The following is a 21,715-nucleotide window of genomic DNA, read 5'->3' on the forward strand; positions in this document are numbered from 1 at the left end:
GCACCATGTGAGGGTGCCCAGTGTTCTCATTTTCTCTTGCTTCTAACATAATATTACTTTTGAAAAGGCCTTGGATTTATGTGACAACTCCTTTTCTCCGCCCACCAAAAATTCTCAAAGCACATTTCAGAAACTCATTTTTGGCAGATGTAAATTTAAGTAAATTGGCCAAGGTCACAGCACAATAAGGGCAGAGTTATCAAGGGAATGCAGTTTCCTGCCTTTTCCACCATCCATGAAATTAGAGTAACTCCACCCCTTCAAATGAAAGGTTCTACTTTTTTCTTTCTCTCTCTGAAATTATAAACTATGATTTGGAAATGTTTTTTTTTTTTTTTTTACCATTAACTCAGGCTCTCAAAAGTGGTCTTTTAGAACTATGAAATGTTTGAGTGTGCATTATTTCAACGACTTACTGCATATATTACAACCCAGACGATTTGCTTGAAAAGGAGAGTGCATTTTTTGTTTGAGCTGAAACATCAGATTTTCTTTTCATGTACTGTGACATGATGAAGCTATCTGTAAGAACAAAACTAGTTCACTTTCCATGGGCAAGCACAGACTGTAAAGTAGATTATTAAAGTACACAGAAATAGAAAATTAGATCAGAAGTGATGTTTGACTGTGAGGTCTTCTTTGGGCTTTATAAAATAAGAAAGAACTAACCTTGTTCTATTTTTGAGTCCTGGAAAAAAAAAAAAAAAACACTCATAGCAGGCATATCACCTTTAATTAGGTTTCTGCTTTTGGGAAGCATTTTACCAGCCCCCTTTCATTTATTTTTAATGATGTTATCACTAACAGGCAAACAGTCCCTTAATAAAACAAAAACAGTTTCTATATAAAGCCTGGTGTACATGTCCTGAGTCAGTCATCTAAAAACAAATGTTATGATTGTTTCCGTTGTGCTCTTAGAACCCTTAATGGCCCTACTGTGCAGATATGCAAAACATCAGCCTAGTAAATATAACCGTGTCTGTTAGGCAGCTTCAGTAAATGCTTCCCATACTCACTTCAGTATCAGCAGGGAGGTTAAACCTTCAGGGTCATGGAAAAGACGGAAAGGTCAATAAAGTGGATCTTTCCAGCCTAAGCTACACTAGCTCTTTCATAAACACTTATGACTTGAGAAACAAGCCACGCAAAATGGTTAAAAGATAAGTGTGTGTGTGTGTGAGTGTGTGTGTGTGTGTGTGTGTGTGTGTGTGTGTGATGATTAGTGCCATTTCATTTCCGCCAAGCAATTCTAAGTGGCGGGATGAAAATAAAAATTTATTCACATGTATCTGTGCCCTTTAGTTCCATCTTGTTGGTTGCCAAGGGCAGTGATGAGTTTGCTGTCAAGGTCAAGTTTGAAAATTGTTTTATTTAGAATTTCCTCCACACATAGATGTTTGAAATATAAATGCAGAATGGCCAGAATTTAAAGACTGTATTTTGAGAATCATGGCAGAAAATAAGCTTTCTATTAAAAAATGCCAAGTTTCTTTAAGGTACTCTGGGTCCATTTTCCTTAAGCTTATGATCCCTGTGTGGTGAACTCACAGAACCCTTTGACCGACTCCTGTTTAAATTCTTCCCAACATCCAGTGCCCATTCCAGTGTACTTTGCTATGAGGATTTTAGTTTTCGTTTTTACTTTTCTCTCTACTTGCATGGTCTAAATATAATCTCTTCTTTTTCTAAATAATCACTTGGTGCCATTTGAATCAATCTTTTGGCACATAACATTACTGCGATTATAAATGCATACATTTAAAAAATCTTCTTCTTAGAACTTCCTTCTAACCCAAGATAATGTCTGTGGAATTGCCTTGTAATCAATAGTGTGGTTTTCCAGTAGAAAGCATTTTTAGATTTGCTGTCATGAATGTGGTGTAACCTCAGGGTAAGCAGAGACTACTACATCCTCATTTCTGCAGTTTGCACTCTCCCAGTTTTGCATCTTCTCCTCTCATTCACGTATTCTTTCAACAAACTGCTAAGCACCTGCTCGGTGTTAGGGAGCTGTGACTATTTCTTCTGATAAGGCATGGTCCCTAACTTTCATCATCATCTCAGAGGTGAACTGTCCCAAAGTTAGGGACCACAGATAAAGATAAAGGTTGCCTATATGTATAATAAATACTTTATGCATTAAATTAGACAAAACTGTGAGTTTGGTGTGTTGTTTAGTACACCCCCAGCATCCTGCCAAATATGCACTTACAATGATCTCCTTCACATCTTTAATCTTTCCCTTCATTCACCAAAACTCAAAATTCAGAGTATAATACTGCTTCGTTCAAGGAGATCCATGGAATGTGTTTTTATGCTCTTCACTGTGTGTTTTTTCAAATCTGTACCAATTTCTTTTTGCATAAGTCAACTTACCCATTTCCTTCAGGTCCTGCTACTTGAAGTGAAATTGATAAAATAATTCATACTCTTTTGCCCCTTCTCAAGTTATTTCTATCATAATTGATTTTAACTGTTCACTGAACTAACTCAAGGTTAATTTGTATAAGGCAACTGTAATAATATATGGTAATAATTTTGTTATCAACATGATACTTTATTATCACAAGCCTCAGAGATTAATAATATGGAAACCACAGGCTTATGGTACAAGACCAGGATTGGCCCCTGGCACATGGAAGACAAGTATACAAAAGGAAATTTGTAAGATTTAGTTGGTTTTTAAATTATTAATATTCACACTTATTAGCTTTTTTATATATTACAAAGCAGTTTTCATAAGTAATCTAAAAGGATTTAAACTTATAATTCTTTGAGTTTTTAATTATCCCGTTATAAATAAATTAAATGAGTTTCAGAAGACATAAGAGAAGGGTTCTTTGCTCTACTCTTTGCTGGTACTTCATAAGCTGGAACTTGAACTCACGATTTCCGAGTCGGCCGAGGTTTGATTTTCATTTTGCCGGTTGCACATTTGATGTGACAGCTGCAGCACACTACGGTGACACTCTATATACATTTCTGAAATAATTTTGAGTCCAGAATTTGAAAAATGGGCTTAAAAATTACATATAGGAAATAAGCTTTATTCCATGATACCTCTGGATATTTTATAAGAATTGGAATAGATACATGACAATTATGCAAATACATTTTAATGTGATATTTTAGAATTTCTTATTTTGTAATAAGATGAAAATAGGAAAAAATTATGTGACCACTTTCTGATTTATGATTACACTCTGGGACTATATTTTTTAGCTTTATTATTAGTTTCTATTGCCAAATTAAACCCAGAGTTCTCCGAGTAGGAATGAACCAGAATTGAGGTTATGATCGAGTTCAATTTAAATGACTGTGTTTCATATCTGGATAAAAGTTTTAAATGTTTTTAAAAACATCAATCCTTAACTTTTTAGATTATTTATACCTCTACTCTAGTTCAATAATGTGGCTGATGAGTTTATAAAAACACCAATAAGTTTATCTTTCTATACAATCATTATGTATATTTAACAAAATGAAAAAAAAATATTTTTATAAATATTCTCTTTTGTATAGAAAGTACCATACTCAAAAATATTTTTTCAACCTTTTTTTTTTCACTTTGCTAGTATAGAAATATAGCTTTTCATCCAAACTCAAGATCACTTGTAAACATTAAATATGGAGATTTTCCCACTTTAATAATGTTACTATCTATTCCATATCAAGAGGAATAAATGTGAATCCACTTGGAATATGTGGTTTTCTAAAGTGAATATTTTTAGTTGGTTTTATGATGTAATAAAAGACATCAGAGACAAACACACACACACACACACACACACACACACACACATACACACACGAATTTGAAAGAGAATATATAATTCAAACCCAAAGGGATTAGTTATAAAAATAACAACTGAATTAGATTTTATTAACAGGAAAGAAAACATTTTAAAGTAGAGGCCCATTATTTTGTTAAACAACATTGTTCCTTAGGATATCCTGCTAAATTGTTATGTGTGATAAGATTGGAGGGAAAAAAACTTGTCTTACCGAGTCATCAATCTTTCTGATCCTTTATTGATAAGTGACTTGAAAATATGAGCAAAATCCTGAATGAAGTGATGAGGAGAAAGAAATAATATTCTTTCGTACTTCATTGATTTGGGGATTTTTAAAGCTATTTTCTTCTCTTCCATTTATGCTTTTCTTTATACTATCTCTTATTCTAATTGAAGTTAAACAGATTCTATGTTGTTATAGTCACCATTATATTTATTATGTAATTATTAATATCTTAATCGGTAGATTTTTTTTCCTGGTCAAAAGATGAAATTATTTGTTGGATTGTAATATGTGCTATTCTATTTTCCTTAAGAAAAAAAACGTGGTTTCCTACAACTCAATTAATATATAATTGTAGGGAGGAATCATGAGAGGCCCAGAGAAAATAGTTCCCAGGTACTTGTCAAGTACATTAAAATACTTTTTTATTATTTAACGGTATACACTAAAACACCTTACAGACAATGAACAAGGAAGGTGGGCTTGATTAAATAACAGTATCCTGTGCATGCGATTCTTGCTGGTGGTGTACTGTGAGGAATATGCCCTTGTACTTGTGAAACGTAGTGAAGTCCTAAGGCCTGGAAGGGGAATGATGGTTCAAACATATGTACACACAGAACAAGAGAGGAAGAGAGAACACAGGAAGATGATTTAAAAAGCAAATGTGGCAAAATGTAAAAATTGGTGATTTGGGGTAAAGAGTTTTAAATCCTAGGGCTATTGTAACAAATGACCCCAATCTCGGTGGCTTAAAGCAACAGAAGTTTATTTTCTCACAGCTGTGGAGGCCAGGAATATAAAATCAAGGTGTCAGCAGGGACAAGCTATCTCCAAGAGGCTATAAAAGAGAATCTTTTTTTTTTACCTCTTCTAGCTTCTGGTGGCTGTCAGCATTCTTGGTGGCTGCAAAATTCTGATCTCTGTCTCTGTTTTCTCTTTGCCTCCTTCTCATCTCCATGGGCTTCCCTGTCTCTCTCAAATCAACCTCTGACTTTCTCTTTAAAAAACACTTGTTGGATTTAGGGTGCACCCAAAACTAGAATGCTCTCCTCATCTCAAGATCCCTAACTTAGTTACCTCTGTGAAAGCCCATTCTACAAGTTAGCTAGCATTACTAGGTTCCAGGGATTAGACATGGACATCTATCTTGGGGGTCCGCTTTCAACTGACTACAGGAGTATAAAGGATAAAGGAATTCTTCGCACAATTCTTGCAGCTTTTCCATAAGTTTAAAATTATTTAGGAGCAAAATATTGAAAAACAAAAAACAGATTACATTGTCAAATGCTATAATCAAAGATCATAGCATCTGACAAGCCAACTTTCTTTTAAAGATAAAACTTTAAAAAGTATGTACAATATACAAAATTGGAATAAGGTGTTTTGTGAATTTGTGCTTCATCATCATGCGTCGTTTGAAGTCAGTGGAGATTATGTGATGTCAAAACTCTCTTCCATGTTGTCTGGTCTCTCAAACTTTTGCTTTAATCTTCTTAGAACATTTAGGATATCAAAGGTCACTTTCATTTTAAAAGGAAGAACCGTGTTCTCAATTTTGCTCTTTGTAGGAAGACTAAATGAGACTGTCTATGATGTTAATTGCCACAAGATGACAACTTTTCTAAGATAGTAGGGTCTTGAAACCCCCCAAATATTTTTGTTTTGTTTGTTTGATCTTTGACTAATTTGTTTTCTTTTTTAAAAAAATGTATATAGATCATAAGAATCACCCTTTAAAATTTTTAAGCAGTCACTCTACCCTACATTTGATTGTTCGTTATCTATGTTTTGAGTTAATGTGACCCTATGTGGTATTTCTAGTGTAAAAAATGATAAATGAATTTAATCAAGTATGTTTATACCAAATAGCAATCTATTCACATAGAGCTGAAAGCATGATAACTAAGATGAGCATCCCCCGAAACAGCTGCAGAAAAAACATGAAGCATCTACACGCCATCACACACACACACACCTGCACACGGAACACACCTTTACACTGGGAAAAACTGAGTAGTAATGGAATAAGGATGGAAGACAAAATGCTTTGCTAACTGTAATAATTAGGTACTTAATGCTTGGTATTGGTCACTCTAGAAATGCTTCTTGAGGCTTGCAGACTGTGTGTGTGTGTGTGTGTGTGTGTGTGTGTGTGTGTGTTAGCATTCTGTCCCCAGTGTCTAGTACATTATTTATGTTAAGTAAATACTGGCTGCAGGAACACGCGTATCATGAGTAATTTAATTAATTAAGTCACACAACAAGCAAACACAGTCAAGCTTAAATGTGTTGAAGTTTCAATAATCATGGGGCTGATGGACCCTCTAATTAAATCTGTGTGTATGTGTATGAGTGTGTGTGCACACATATGTATGAGGCTTCTTTCCTTGGACAACCTTTAAGAATTGTGGCGTCGCAGGCCCAAGCTGAACGCAATCTCAGGTGGTCACCTGGTTCTGTGCCTTTCTTCAAGAGACAAGCAATTATTATCCCCATGATCTATTAAGCCACATTTTCTTTAGCATGTGACAGCTAAGGTGATACTGATCAAAAAATATTGCTCTTCATTCTTAAACAAGTTCACGTGCACATGGATGTTTAACAAGTGCTTTTGCAGAGAGATTATGAGAAAACCCTAGCAGCCTTGGTCCGGAGGAGTAATTTATGACAGCGAGGTAAATGGTGGCCAAGATCACCTTGATCACATTAGCCATGCACTGCTGTCTTTCTTTAACCCTGTTGACAAGTGGAATAAAAATAAGAAAATAAGAACACAGTGCATCCTACTTAACTGCTTACTCCATTGCTTCCGCTACTACCTGCTGCATCAGCTCATCGGTCAAGTAACCCAGAAGGGGCTGGGAGGAGAAACTGTGGAGTGAGTGAGTGAGTGAGTGAGTGAGTGAGTGAGTGAAGTGTCCGCTTAATAAAAGGTCTTGTGTCCAGTGCCCCCTTCCAACCTTTCTTCCCTTTTAGTTATTAACAAGAAATGTGGGAAGGTGAGGGAGATGAATTGAACTTGTTCTGACATCAGTTACAGAGAAGTGTGGTGACTTCCATAATGTTTCTGCCCCAGCGAGGGGTCGTTGGGAAACGTGTTGTGTGGTTGGGTGTTGTAGTGGAAAATAAAGGAGTGATCGAGGAGAACAGTGAAACCAAATTGTAGGCATAGATACAAGTGTGCTGAAGTTTTTAGCCACTTGCAGAATTGAGAGACACTATCAGGACTGTGCAAATACGTTGCTCTAATTAATTTTCCTGAGGTGAAGTAAGAAAATATTCATAAAATTGAGAATTCTGCCATGAATAAGTTTTTTTCTGTGATAAACTAAAATAAGCCATAAATTGTACCTACCTTAAATGAAACTAAAAATGTTTAAATAATAAAGAACTGAATAAAAAGATTTCACTGTGAGAGTAAAATCTGTACAGGCTTAAAATGGTAAAAGGTATTCAATAAACAAAGTAAAGATTAATTTATCTTAGAGGGTTTTATATTAGTTTTTTTTTAATATTGTTATGGAAGGGGTATTATCTTACCTTTTCTTTAGAACCCCTTTTTATGTATAAAAAGCTAGTTTTTCAATATTAAGGTATAAAGGGTGTTCAAGTTTAAAAGAATTAGCCCTTTAGTTTTAATGATATTGAAAAATTCAATTATAATTTAGAATGACTGTATTTGATTCCAGTTTTTCTTTTTAGATGTGAAATAAAAGATTTTATTTGTATATTCTTTTGTAGATTTCTTAAGAATATATTTGAACAAATCATTGACAGAAAAGAAGGGTTAATTGAGAAAGAAACATACTAATAGACAAAGTATTTCTCTTATATGAAGCTCCAGAAAGATTCTATTGTCAATCCAAACAGAACAAACTGAAATGAGATAATTGGGAAGGTGGCCATAAAGTCAGCCTGAATATATTATCACAACTATATATGAGATAATATTTGTTTTAAAAAGATTCTATGGCACTGTAAACTCAGTCTCATTAGAGACTGCATTTAAAAGGCTTATAAAGTTACTCATTAATGTTATCTTGTTGTATCTCCACAGCTTTTTCATTAAAGAAAATTCAGCAGAAAGCATTTTCTCCTGATAGCAGGAACCAATTTGCAATAAATGTTCTGGAAACCACTAGGGAAGCCATTACTGAGGTCTAATAAAAACAGACAAGCGTAACTTGTTCTATATTTTTGTTTCAATCACATACAGATGAGACCCCGCTTTCCACACCAACCGCAAGAGACAGCCTTGACAAACTTTCTCTAACTGGGCATGGACAACCACTGCCTCCGGGGTTCCCTTCTCCGTTTCTCTTTCCTGATGGACTGTCTTCCATAGAGACCCTTCTGACTAACATACAGGTAGGCAATCTGGAAGGAAGGAACACAGAAACCCAGGTGTGGATTTTTTCCAAATTCATACTTTTCCCGGTTAATCCATTCATATGTTTGACTGGACCATGGTATTCAACTCTTTTCAGCAATTCAAGATTTTAAGCTTGCTGCAGTAATCAAATTGGTTAAGAAATACACACATGTGTATATCAAGCCTTAATAAAAATTTGGATGAAAGTGACCTGGGCGTTTTTTTTTCTTGTTTGTTTGTTTGTTTTTGTTTGTTTTTAAAAAGCATGTTGCCTAAATGTTCTCCTTATTGCTTACTAATGGGACAAATTTAAATGTTTAAGTTTGTCTGATACACTAAATGACAGCACGCTAGTTCTAATAAATATTTAGTTATTTTTAAACTGTTGGACTTCCAGCAAGGAAATGTTATGTTTAGTCATTTAAATATGTCTAGTTTAAAAGAATCCAAAAACATCTTTTCTTTCATAAATACATTTGTTTCAGTTAATAGGGTTTCTTCAAAGAATAGACTTCAAAAAGCCATACAAAACTTTCCACGGATTTCCTATGGAGTCCTCAGGATGTATATTTTACGTACAGTACATTATGAATCAAAAATACTTGCAGTTAACAATAACAGAGAGCAGGGAGCCAAAATAATAAGAGTGTGTGGGATAAAAGAAAGTATAATTTTCTTGCCCACACATGAAGTGATCATGTGGACCCCAGATGGAGAATTTTGCCATCTACCCCATGTCTGGAGGAACTAGTAGTAAGAATGTGCTTGCAGACACTGTGCTGGTAATAGATACATTGTAATTTTTACTCTACTCCTTCCTTAGAGATATTTTCTGTACACATTTCCTACCATATTAAACTTTCTCCCAGTAGAAAAGTAATTAATTTTATTTACCTCTCCAAGGACATAACAGAAGGCCTTTAATGTAACATATCTTCTCATCTATTAATATGGCATTTTTAATACTAATGTAATTAGAGTCTCCAGAACTGTATTCAACTTTAAGGTTTTATATCTTGGTAATTGAAATAAATCATCAATCTAGCCTAAATTTAATCAAGGCCAAATAGTTGATTATATTTTAAAGCAAACATAAGACTTTTACTAAATTTGACCCGTACTATTTTTGTTATGAGGTAGATGTTGACAATTTTCCCCTTTTGTTAAATTAAAATGCTTTCAGAACATTTTTTAATTTGCACTGTGATGAGTAAGGGAACGATTGATTTTTTTCTTATATATACAACTCCATATGAAGCATAAACCGAGGTGAGGCATTTCACCTGAACTTCTCCATCCAGTTGTGTGCATCATCACTGAAACCTCTTTAACAAGTAGATTGGTAATTTAATTTTAATTTCAGCAGAGACAATATTACTGGATTTCTTCTGTATAAAACCAGCTTGTTCAGCTGGAGAGTGGGTTTGCACATGGACTCTTCCGTTGTGTGAACACCACATCTCTGAAACAAATACTTTCAATTTTGAGGCATTCACACCCCCCCCCCAGTATTACTAAAACAAGAAACATTATCTACATCACTCAAACTGTAACTGCTTCTTAAAAAAAGGGGGAAAGAAAACTATAGTGTTACAATGTATACACTTAGACAGTATTTATTTTATTGAAGGTATCTCTAGGTCTAATATACTCTGCTTTCTGAACTCTAGCCAGCCTTGAAAACATATTTGAGCAAAAATTGATGATAGGATGATAGTTAAGGCAATCTAAATTATTTCTAGTTTGAAATCATGAGGATCTGGGACGGATAATGTTAGAACACCTACATTAAGAATACTTCATTATAAATAAATTATTCCTGTCCACTACAGTCTTATATATATGTAATATGAATATAGATGTAGCTAGTATATATTTATGTATTTAATATATATTTAATATATACATGTGCATTTGGGCATGCACATATGTGTACATAAGATAAAACAACACAACTTTATACTCACACACATGCCAAATACATGTATACATGCACACATATACACACATACATACATACTTGATTTGTGGTTAGTAATGGTTTTGCAGAGGTCATAGATGCTAGCTCTTTTAATATTGCCACATTTATTGAGTTATAGTAATATTCTTAGAATGGTATAAAATGTTTATTCAGTCATGACCCTGACTTATTGGGCATAAAGTATAAATGTGTTTGCTGTCCAAATTCTAATTTTGGTAATTACATTATGCCCACCTTAATTTCCTCTGCAATTTCAATTATATGCAGTGGTTCTCTGCTTTTTATTTCTAGACAGTAACATTTTTTGGTAAGTTTAAAGCTCCATATTTCCTTTGGAGGTATTTTATCAGGATAACAATGGAAAAGAATGAGTTGAAAATGTTTACTTTTTCAAATCACATACTTTTATGCCTGAAACTAAAGATTTGTAATGCACATTTGCTATTTAGTTAAACCCAAGGCATCAGGTTATATTTAAACTTAATGTACACAAATTCTATTTTTTCTTAGAATTAATGACCAAAAAGACCTTTAAAAATAATGTTTAAGGAGCAATTGTTTAATATTCAATAATTTAATTTCATGATGGGCTATAATTTAATAATCCTCAATTTTAAAATATGTTATGGTTGCTACAGATGTTCCTTCTATGACACATTATAAAATTTGAATTTTCATAAATGTTACTTTTTGTGTGTGCTTTAAAAAAGAACCTGTAGAATAATACTATATACTAGTATACCAGTATTTGTAAATATACTATATATAGTATAGAAAAACACTATATATATTGTGGGCACCATATTTTTATTAACTCTTTCTTGAAAGTTGAGTGTTTTAGAAATTAAAAGTAATAATGGATAAAGATATCTATAGTAAATGATAGTTTTTCACATTAGTGAGAGATATGATACACTCTTGATTTTGCTTTTCAGGATTAAAAATATGTTCATTTTATATGAAATTTTATTTGTTTTTTCAAATGTGGGAAGTCTTTCACATGGCTTTGTTATTCAAACATGTCCCTACAGAACTCCCTGTGAAATTTCAGGTGATTCCACCAGAAACGTAGTGTCAGTTTACTAGATGTGATACCTTCAAACATCAACTACCATTTAAACACACTCAGATGAGAATTTTACTCAGTATTCTTCATCTCAGCTTCATGCAGTCACGACAGCTAGGATGATATGTACATTGATTTGGGAACAAATATACATTGTGAATCTCATTACAGAAATTATTTAAAGTGACTTATAAATATTAAAATAAGAATATGTAAATAAGTAAAAAGTAGAAATATAAAACAAGGGTTGAGAATATAAAATTCAGTTAAGGATGAGGTTGGCATTGAAGATCTGTGCCATGGAGTTATACAACAGGGGTTCGGGTCTCTGTAGTTTGTCCACATAGCAGGATTAAACAAAAAAGAAAGTCCTAAAAATAATGTTAAAACCACAATAAATGGCAGATTAATTCATTATGGTTTAACAAACACACATAGTCCAATTGTGCTATTTAAGAAGTATGCTCGCCCTGGCCGGTTTGGCTCAGCGGTTAGAGCGACGGCCTGCGGTCCTGAGAGACCCGGGTTCGGTTCCCACTAAGGGCACGTACCTCAGTTGCAGTTTGTCCCCGGCCCTGGTGGGTTGTGCGGGTGGCAGCCACTCGATGTGTTCCTTTCACATCGATGTTTCTCACTCTCTCTCCCTTCCTCTCTCTCCCTCCCACTCTACCTGAACAGAGAATGGAAAAATGTCCTCAGGTGAGGATAAAAAAAAGAAGTATGCTCTACTTCTGTGTTTGGGGAAAGAGAATGAAAAAGAATTTGTCTTAGTATTAAGACTGGAATACTCTGATCTTCTAGTCTTTACATTTTGATATCATGGCCAATAATGATAAATTTCATACATCCTAAAGAAATTAACTTTAAAATTCCCATTATTAATACATAATTGTAATTATAATAGAGTTAGACACATGAATTAGGAGGAAACTTTTCAAAAAGATAAAATAACAGAGTAGAGCATTGGCTTAAAACTGTGAGTAAGCTGAGATCAGACATGTTGTTCTTAAATTATATCTTTTTACCTTTAATTATAATTATGTCTTGTCTTCTCCCTTTTATTCCTATTACCAACTTGTAAAAAGAGATCATAAAGAAATCGCAGTAAAATGTGTCTAATATTCTAAAGACAGTGTACTAAGATGAAGAGGATGGCATTGAGTTCTTTAAAATCTGGAGTACATACCATATTTACTGTTTTATATCATAAATACTCTGCTACAACACTATGTCACTGCTGGCATTTCTGGTCTGCAATATCTGGTTGTTTAGCTCACACTGAGCAATTCTGCAACACTATTTGGGTGCCCCACAGTGTAACTCAGTTCTTACACGATCTTCCTGGCGAATCAGTTCCACCAGACGGCCCTCGCCCCCACGTCATATGCCAATTGAAAGTCCAGTTTTTAGCTTGTGCTTCTGACCAACTGGCTGGAGACCAGAGGTTCCCATGACCCACTCCTCAGGGTCCTTGCTAGAGCAACTCACAGGACTTAGGAAAACATTTTACTTGCTAGTTTATTATAAAAAGTTATATTTCGGGAGCAGCCAGATATAAGTGATGCATAGGGCGAGGTTTGTGAGAAGAGGCTCAGAGCTTCCTTGCCCCCTGTGGGCACAACACCCACCCAGCACCTTCACTTATTGACCACCCAGATATTCTCCCTTTTGAGATTTTATGAAGGTTTCACTTAATAGGCACAATTGATTAAATCATTCTTCATGGATGGCTAATTCAACTGCTAGCCCCTCTGCCCTCCCTGGAAATCAGGAGGGTAGGGCTAAAAATTCCAACCCTCTAATCATAGACGGCTCCCCCTCAACCAGCCTCTATCCTTAGGGGCTTTCCAAGAGTGACCGTGTTAAAATAAACTCGGGTGTAGTTGAAAGGGACTTACTATGAATAATGAAAAACACCCACCTTACCTTTATTGTTCTTATCACTTAGGAAGTTCCATCCAATGTAGGATGAGATGAAGATTATATACCTGTATCTGTGTATCTATATCTATATATTATATATAACATATACCTTAGTATGATCACACTGTGTGTGTAAATCACAGTATCACAGCCAGTCTTCATGCTAATTATATACAATATTATATGAATCTTCTTTATAACCCTACACAGTAGATTTGTTATCTCCATTCTACAGATGAGAAAATGGAGGCAGATAAGCCATTTGATCATGGTCACTCAAAGATGGTGATACCTGAATTTAAACAAAGGTGGGCTAATTGCAGAGCCCATGTCGCCATATTGCCACACAGATCGTATGAACCACAGGATGGGGTTATATCTAGAAGTGCTTTTGATGGAGAGCCCATCATTGATCCACTTTGGAGAATAGTAACCATAATATTAAACCAAGAATAGCTGTATCTTTTTTTATAAGAACTTCTGTGAAAAATGAATCAGGTGATACTCTTTCATCATGATTTTTGCTGTCTACATAAGTTCTGATTTAAAGAGACACTATTTTTTCTCATCCTGGAAAGAAACATTAAAAGAAAAAAAATAAGGTTAAATAAACCTATTTTGCTAAAATAGGCGTAGTGAATTTACTAATTTGGGATCTTGAACAAGTATCCTGATCCTCCTGGACCTTGGTGTTCTCAACTTTAAGAGGTTTTAGTTAAAATGGATGATTGCTAGAACCCCCTTGGACAAGGGTACTTATTCTCTTTAGAAGAAGTGACACATCTCTTTAGAAGAAGTGAGCACAAATTTTGCCACTTGAGTTTTACTGACACTCAAGGAAACTTACCATTTAATTCTGAAATAAACATATGTCTAAAATACAAACATGGACCGAGTAAACTTTTCCTCTGTGATCTAACTAACATATGAAGAAATTTCATATTAGTATTACTTTAGATGCTCTTATACCAGCAGAGATTTGTACTTTCTAGGCTATAACAGAAATAGTTGAAACATTGCTAGATCAATTACAGTGCCCCCTTTAAAAGAAATATATAGAGACCCATTCTGTGAATAATTATGAAAATAATTTAATTTACAAGGTAGATCATTTTGAAAACAAATGTACTTGTTTGTTCTGACGATCATTATGCCCCATTTATGGGAAAGAAATTTGGGACCAAACATCTCACAATTGCTATGATTGTAAGCCTAAGGTGCATTTCTTCAGAATAGTCATTGTTCAACTTCAAGATCAGGAGAGCTGACCTCCCTTTGGAGAAAAACTCGCGTTTTAAACCTTTGTCTTTTACTGCAATTTGCATTGTCATCACCGAATTTTGCTCCATACCACATGTCCACCTGAGACCCAGCATTTGGCATGAGCTTTTGCACACGAGCTACCTGCAAAATTTACAGGAATTACACAAATCTGAAGCGACTAAAGCCACTGGTAGTCAAAATGGTGTCCTAATGATTTGTAGACGTTCTGAGCACTGCTTGCCATTGCTTGTCCCAGCCCCTGCTGCAATGAAATGTAATCGTTGTCTTTTTTTTTTTTTTTTTTTTTCTGTATTTTTTGCAGCAGGGCTGTCATGGGCAATAACATATTCTTGCATATGCATCAGTTTGGCTCTAGTGCAGATTTTTGTTCACATTGGACTCCTACTGATGTGCACTGATTTAAAGTCTAAAAATGAAACTTAATTTTATACAGCTTATAAAGTAGTCCCTAGAGGGTATTGGATCCTAAAAGCTAATATTTTTCAGACATAATCAGCAGGAATAGGTAATGTATTACCATTAGCCACATTAGCAGCAACTGTAACAAAAGGAAGCAGTCAACATAAATGCTCTTAGCAACTTCATACTTTACAAGAAATATTAATATAAAATAACACAAATTAGGGTTGCAGTTTAATGTTATTCAACATGTTTATTCATAATGATTGTTTCATATTTAAAGAACACCAAAATATTGTGTTTTGTCAGCCAAGGACAATAATAGTTTAATAGTAATTTATTTTAAACAGATACTGATAATACAACCAATCAACACATTAAGTAGTGCCAACATTGGCATCTTGCTAAATAATCTCTAGACATTGCAGAGAGTACATCTTTCAAAGATAAGTCAACACGAGCAATCAGAGCAGAAAATTAGAATTTGGTATCTTAGAAATAAAATACAGCTAAACTAAAGTTTTAATTGGGGTGATCTAAAAGGGCATTTGATGTAATGATCTCTTTCATTTGTTACTAATTGTTTGTTCCCGATAAAGAAAAAGACATATGCAGGAATGCTGCTGGACTGAGTGGAGATGGCAGTTTCCTTAGCAGCTATGTTTTATTGTTAAAAACAAAAGCCGAGGGAGGGGCAGACTGTCACGTAGAAATCCTTCAGCTTGTTTCATATCACCGTAATTAATCCAGGGAATTCAGGGTCAGGTATAACGAACGTGAAATGATTTATGTGTGCTGGAAAAGAGACTACAGGTGGCTAGGACGACGCTACATGGGTAGGCTGAAAGAAGGGACTGTCTCTTTTGTGCTAACAAGTCAAGGTGGAGTTGCCATTTCTGATTCTGGCTGCTTATGTTGCCTCCTGCAAAGGGGTCACATCATGGAGTAGATCTACAGATGGTACCAACTTCCATTTCACATATTATTTTAATAGAAAATGTCACACTCTGATGTGCATAGACTAAGGCTAAATATCTTCTACTTCCAAATCGCTTTTTGTTCTCTTGAGTTGCTAAAAACAGAAATTTTATCTTTCATTTTTACTGATAATTTTCTAAAATATTTGAGGAGAGAACACAGGCAGCATGCTTTGTCTATGTTTTAGATATTCTCATAATCTCATTTTCAAAAATCTCAGAATATTATTAAATTAAAAAAATAGCCTACAGTAAATCAAATTTTATATATATATATATTATTCCATAATCAGTTGAACAAATAAACCTTGCTTTTACCATTTGTTCATGAATTACTACACTGCCAAATAGTCTCCTACTAGTTATTCTTTATCATAACCAATTTTAATTACTTTAAAACACTAACGCACTTAAGTCACTAAGTCTTAGATTCTTTACATATAGTATATATCTCAAGAAAACTATAGCATTATTATAATTTTTATTCATCAGATGTTTAAAATCTACTGTATTTTAGCCCCCGTAGGGACATAGTCCAAATGTGAGAAAATGTCCCTGCCTCCAAGAGCTTACAGTCTAGTACAGAGCTCACAGTTACGCTGTTTACAACTTAAAGCAATAAACAAATATTTGACGTTACCTAATAAATGCTATGAGGAAGTTTAAGATGGAAACGACAGGATGTACTGAGAGGGCTATTTCAGATAGACTGGTGAGAGCAGGCCTTTCTTGAGTGGTGACTGAGCAAAGAGGAGATGAAATGAGGGCATGAGCCACACAAAAATGGGCGGAAGAGCATTCAGGAAGGGAACAGAAAGAGCACAGTTCCTGGTGCAGAGGCAAATTGGTGCCTTAAGAAACATAAAGAAGCCCGCTGTGTCTAGAATAATGTTTGTAGGGCATGGTGGTGAATGAGCTCCAAGAGCTAGGTGGGCACTGCCAGGAATACCTGGGGTTGCATGAACCATGTCAGATAATTACCTGTGGAGTTTCAGTCTGATTTTAACTCGGGTCTTATTCTTTAGACATGCTTATGTGCTGCCTTTGTTTAGCTTTAGATGAAATATCCTGATTAGAAGCAACTGAACCTGAATGCCCAAAGCATTTGTCTTCCTAAAATATTTTCATTAGATTTAGGAATTGTGTGCTTCAACTATAGTACTTGTCTTAGTGAGCACAGAGTGGATGCACAGGAAGGAAAGAATTTATTAAGTGGGTTCTTCTCTTTTAAAATGCTTTTAAGTAATGAGTGAAATAGACTTTGTACCAAAATATTACAATTCTGAATGCCTTCTTTGTACAGGGGCTCTTGAAAGTTGCCATAGATAATGCCAGAGCTCAAGAGAAACAGGTCCAACTGGAAAAAACAGAGCTGAAGATGGATTTTTTAAGGGAACGAGAACTAAGGGAAACCCTTGAGAAGCAGCTGGCCATGGAACAAAAAAATAGAGGTATTTTCAAACTTCAAATAAGTTTAAAATATTTATGTAAAATATTTAAAATAACAGTACTATGCTTGGTGATTTACTGTGAGACTATATATTTTTTGTTTGTTTTTTATCTGTAGCTAATGTTCAAAGTAGAATTTGAATCCTGGGCTCGTTATATTTCTTAATCTCCAATGTCCGTGGTGTCTCTTCTGTTTGTACTTCAAGATATTGAAGTAAATCCATTATATTATTAGATAATTGTCATTGTTTATGCATTTACAAATTCATATTTTTAAGGTAGACAGCCATAAAGAAAACTTTTATATTTATTCACAATTGCTCTTTGAAAAACTTGAGTTAAAGTCATAAAGCTAAGGTAAAAAGTACTGATTATTCAAGTGAAACAGATTTAGTAAGATATTTATTAAATGAAATTGAAGACTGATGAATATATAAACAAATGACCAAAGGTGAGTGTTTCTATAATAATCCTTTTGAAAGCCTCATTTTTATCCAACAAGGTCAAGTACACATTAGAATAGAAACCAACATGAATGTTTACTGGGTAAAAAAATAATAATATTATCAATCTCTTAATTGATTCTTTTAGCACACTTTACAGTGTATGTATACATAATTTTGAAGGTCATTTATATGTGTGTGTTTATTTTATGCATGAGAAGAGCGTTTTGTTTAAAACCAAATTCCCCTTTGCTTCAACTATAAGTTTCTCCTAAGTAGCTTAAAAAGAGTGCTTCTTTTCTCTCATTTAATGAGAATTCATAATAAACACTACACATATTCTCCTTTTATATGTTTGGCATGGTCATTTAAAAATCGTTGTTCTGTTTGCTTTTAAAACTGGCAAGACAGTGGGTTTTTTCATTCGTTACTATAAAGCAACAGTTAGTTTGTTTCCTGGGATGAGGTTGATTTGGGAAATGTCACCCCAATAGTACAGTTCTGAATAATGTGGCTTCACACAGGTTTAGATACTAAAATAATCAAAACAAGATCAATATTGACAATGGGGTATGTTCTAAGCGCATAATGAAATATGGTTGGAGTTCATTATATGGAACTGTATTCTGTGAGACAGCCACGTCTTGATTTCGTTTGCACCTGGAAAAACCTTCCTTTCTTTTTGTAAGACTTAAAAGGCAGATCCTTGAATTCCTAAATTCGCTTTTGGTTCTTTGAGGGACCTTAAGAGTTCTATTGGTTGAAATCTGCTGGAGGATTTACACTCTGTTTTACTTCTTTAACCACTAGAGGGCAAAACATTTCACAGATCACACCATGACCCTCCCATTTAATTAATTGTGAACAATAAATTAAAGGTAATAACTGTCAATAATTATCTCTTATGAATGTGACTACTGAAGCAATGTATTCTCCTGAAGAGAGAACGTGGCAATCCCGTTTGGTCCAATCAGTAGGATTGAGCGGTCAGTGACAAGGCGATGGGTATTGATTGAGCTTTTAGTGCCCTGGGAGTGTTTTTGTTTTTTTTGTTTTTTTTTATCGAAATAAAGAATTCATACATTACTGCTTCTTTTCCAAAAGACTTACTAACAATCATCTTTGGAAAGGGAAATAGTAGGCAGTGATTTTGTGAAGATAAGCATACAATTTTCACACTATTAAATAAAGAAAATTAGCATATTTATTTAAACTAGTTTTGTTTTTCCTATAAGACTGTAGCCAATGTACAGATTCTGTTAATATGCGATACCAGCAACAGTAAACTCAATAAGTAATTGTCCACCGTCTTAACAATATTAATACTTATATAAATGGGAGATGTGGACATTAGAAATTAAAACTAGAATTCTTTCTTAAATCATATCACCCTATTTTATTTTTTCAAATATGTTTTTATTGATTTTTTAGAGAGAGAGGAAGGAGGAGAGAGAGAGACACAGTGATGTGAGAGAGAAATATCGATCGGCTGCCTCCTGCACGCCCCCTACTGGAGATCGAGCCCACAACCTGGGCACGTGCCCTGACAGGGAAACAACCGGGACCTCTCAGTCCATGGGCCGGCGCTCAATCCACGGAGCCATACTGCCTAAGCCATGTTACCTTATTTTATATATAGACTAAATACTGTGTTTAAGAAATGTTTTTCTTCTTTAATCTATAGTAAGAAATCAAATAGTATACTTGGAATGATTACTCCTTATTACTAACTCTACCAGAAGGATTTTCTCATACTGATTCTGTCCCGTTTAAGTCGACATGTTTAAGAGCCATTAAAAAAAAAATTATTTCAAAGAAAAACATGTGTATGCTTCCTACGTGCTGATTGCTTACTTTATATACATATTGTAAAAGTTAAAACAATTATCATACTGAAAATACAGTTAATATACATTTTAGGAAGAGCATTTATTTGTTATTATTGATCAATTTCATATTGTATACAAATATTTAAATAGTTCAATAAGGAAAAAATTTATCATCATCAACTTTTTGTATCATAATCCACTTTCTTATACCCTAGCACATTATTTTTAGCAATGCATAGTATTATTAGCAATGAAGTATTACACTTCACCAAATTCCTAAAGAGTAAAGTATAAGTTTCTTAAAATATGTTATATAATATAAATTTGCTGAGTTAATTATCATATGACTTCATCCAAAAAAAAGTCTGCTTATATATGTTAATAATAATTGAGAATATTTAGCTTGTTGTATACAATAATATTTTTACATTTCTTAAAATTTCAAGACAGAATTATTAAAAATGTAGCTGGTGTAATTTGTTTTGTAAAACATTTATAAGGGAAATGCCCTCATTTACCACTCAGAACTGGTGCTTCACAGACATGAGGCATACTTATAACTGTCTGCACTATTCTAAACTACTCGACAATGTTCTGATACAAGGACAGAGACTAAGTCCTCACATTCCTTTAATTAGACTTCCTTTATCAGTAAATTCAAATATTTACTAAAATTAGTTTCCCATTAAATCTGTCTCTACAGATGACAATGAAGGCCATTCTTACCATGTAATATAGTTCAAGGCTAAGTAAAAATTGGCCTCCTTAGATATTTTACTGAGATTATTATTATTTTTTTTTTAGGTAAAGGTAGGTTTTTTTTTAACTTCCTCAGTTGGGGGGAGTATGTCATCTATAAGTTTGAACATTGATAAATTTAAGAGAAAAAAAATGTCCACCCTCTTTTCTAGCCATAGTTCAAAAGAGGCTAAAGAAGGAGAAGAAGGCGAAGAGAAAACTGCAGGAAGCACTGGAATTTGAGACCAAAAGGCGTGAGCAAGCAGAACAAACGCTAAAACAGGCAGCGTCCACAGACAGTCTCAGGGTCTTAAATGGTAAGGGTGCATCCGTGTGCGTGGCCGACTAACGCGTTCTCAATGCTCGGAAAACAATGAAGACGTGCGTTTGTGGTTTTGTATCTTTCTACTCCCTGTCATTCATTCATCAGTGCTCATAGCCGACAGCGTGGTGTGAGGAACAGTCACGTGGGTTGGGGGAAACACATTATTTCATAGGTGCTTCCACTGTTTTGTTCCTAAACTCCAGTTATCTGGGACCTGACGTTGCTTCTCTGTTTAATCAAATCTTTCTGTACTGAAACATGATAAAATAGTAACCTGAGAAGTCTCCAACCCCCAACCATTTTATGAACAGATTTGTGTTTTTTATCGATTCAGACAGATTTTTTGATAATTCTCATGCTTATAGTCTTTGTTCAACCTTTAAAAGATGACAAAGATTTAGATCATTTTAATTCAGCACCAGAGTAACAGGTCCCTCTTTTTAAAAAGGATAATAGGAATCAAATGAAATGTGTGTCACTCTTACCTTTCTGTGCTTTTAGACTCTCTGACCCCAGAGATAGAAGCTGACCGCTCTGGCGGCAGAACAGATGCCGAAAGGACAATACAAGGTAGGAATTTGCAAAAGGCTATAAATCTAGATCTTGCTATATGAGTTTTTCCTCAGCTTTAGCCTGCTATTCAAGCATGTAGCCTACCATCTGGGCCACATCAAAACAAGTTCAAACAAGGTCAAGTTCATCTTGCTTGTTTATATGAGTGAATTCATTTTGTGCTGATAGATTTTCTTTAAATTAACAGGTCATTTCTGTTTATACAATGCAATTAAAAAGGAATAATTAATTTTATACAATGTATGATTTCATCTTGGACACAGTAAATGTGTTTTATTGAATGCTGGAGGCCCATCTAATGCAGGAAGGATTTATAAGTTCTATTCTATATAAATA

General features: G+C 34.4%; 1 protein-coding gene across 1 annotated transcript in view; it reads left to right on the forward strand.

Annotated features, from left to right (window-relative positions):
• The window catches only part of DACH1 (dachshund family transcription factor 1), a 410,092-nt gene that overhangs the window by 354,058 nt on the left and 34,319 nt on the right, over positions 1–21,715 (forward strand). The window contains exons 7-10 of the mRNA XM_036249628.1: positions 8,237–8,388; positions 17,326–17,473; positions 20,655–20,798; positions 21,308–21,376. Coding sequence (XP_036105521.1) covers positions 8,237–8,388; positions 17,326–17,473; positions 20,655–20,798; positions 21,308–21,376 — 513 coding nt within the window. The remainder of the gene's footprint in view (positions 1–8,236; positions 8,389–17,325; positions 17,474–20,654; positions 20,799–21,307; positions 21,377–21,715) is intronic.

The sequence above is a fragment of the Molossus molossus genome, unplaced genomic scaffold, assembly GCF_014108415.1.
Source record: "Molossus molossus isolate mMolMol1 unplaced genomic scaffold, mMolMol1.p scaffold_m16_p_9, whole genome shotgun sequence".
In the NCBI taxonomy this organism is placed as follows: Eukaryota; Metazoa; Chordata; class Mammalia; order Chiroptera; family Molossidae; genus Molossus; species Molossus molossus.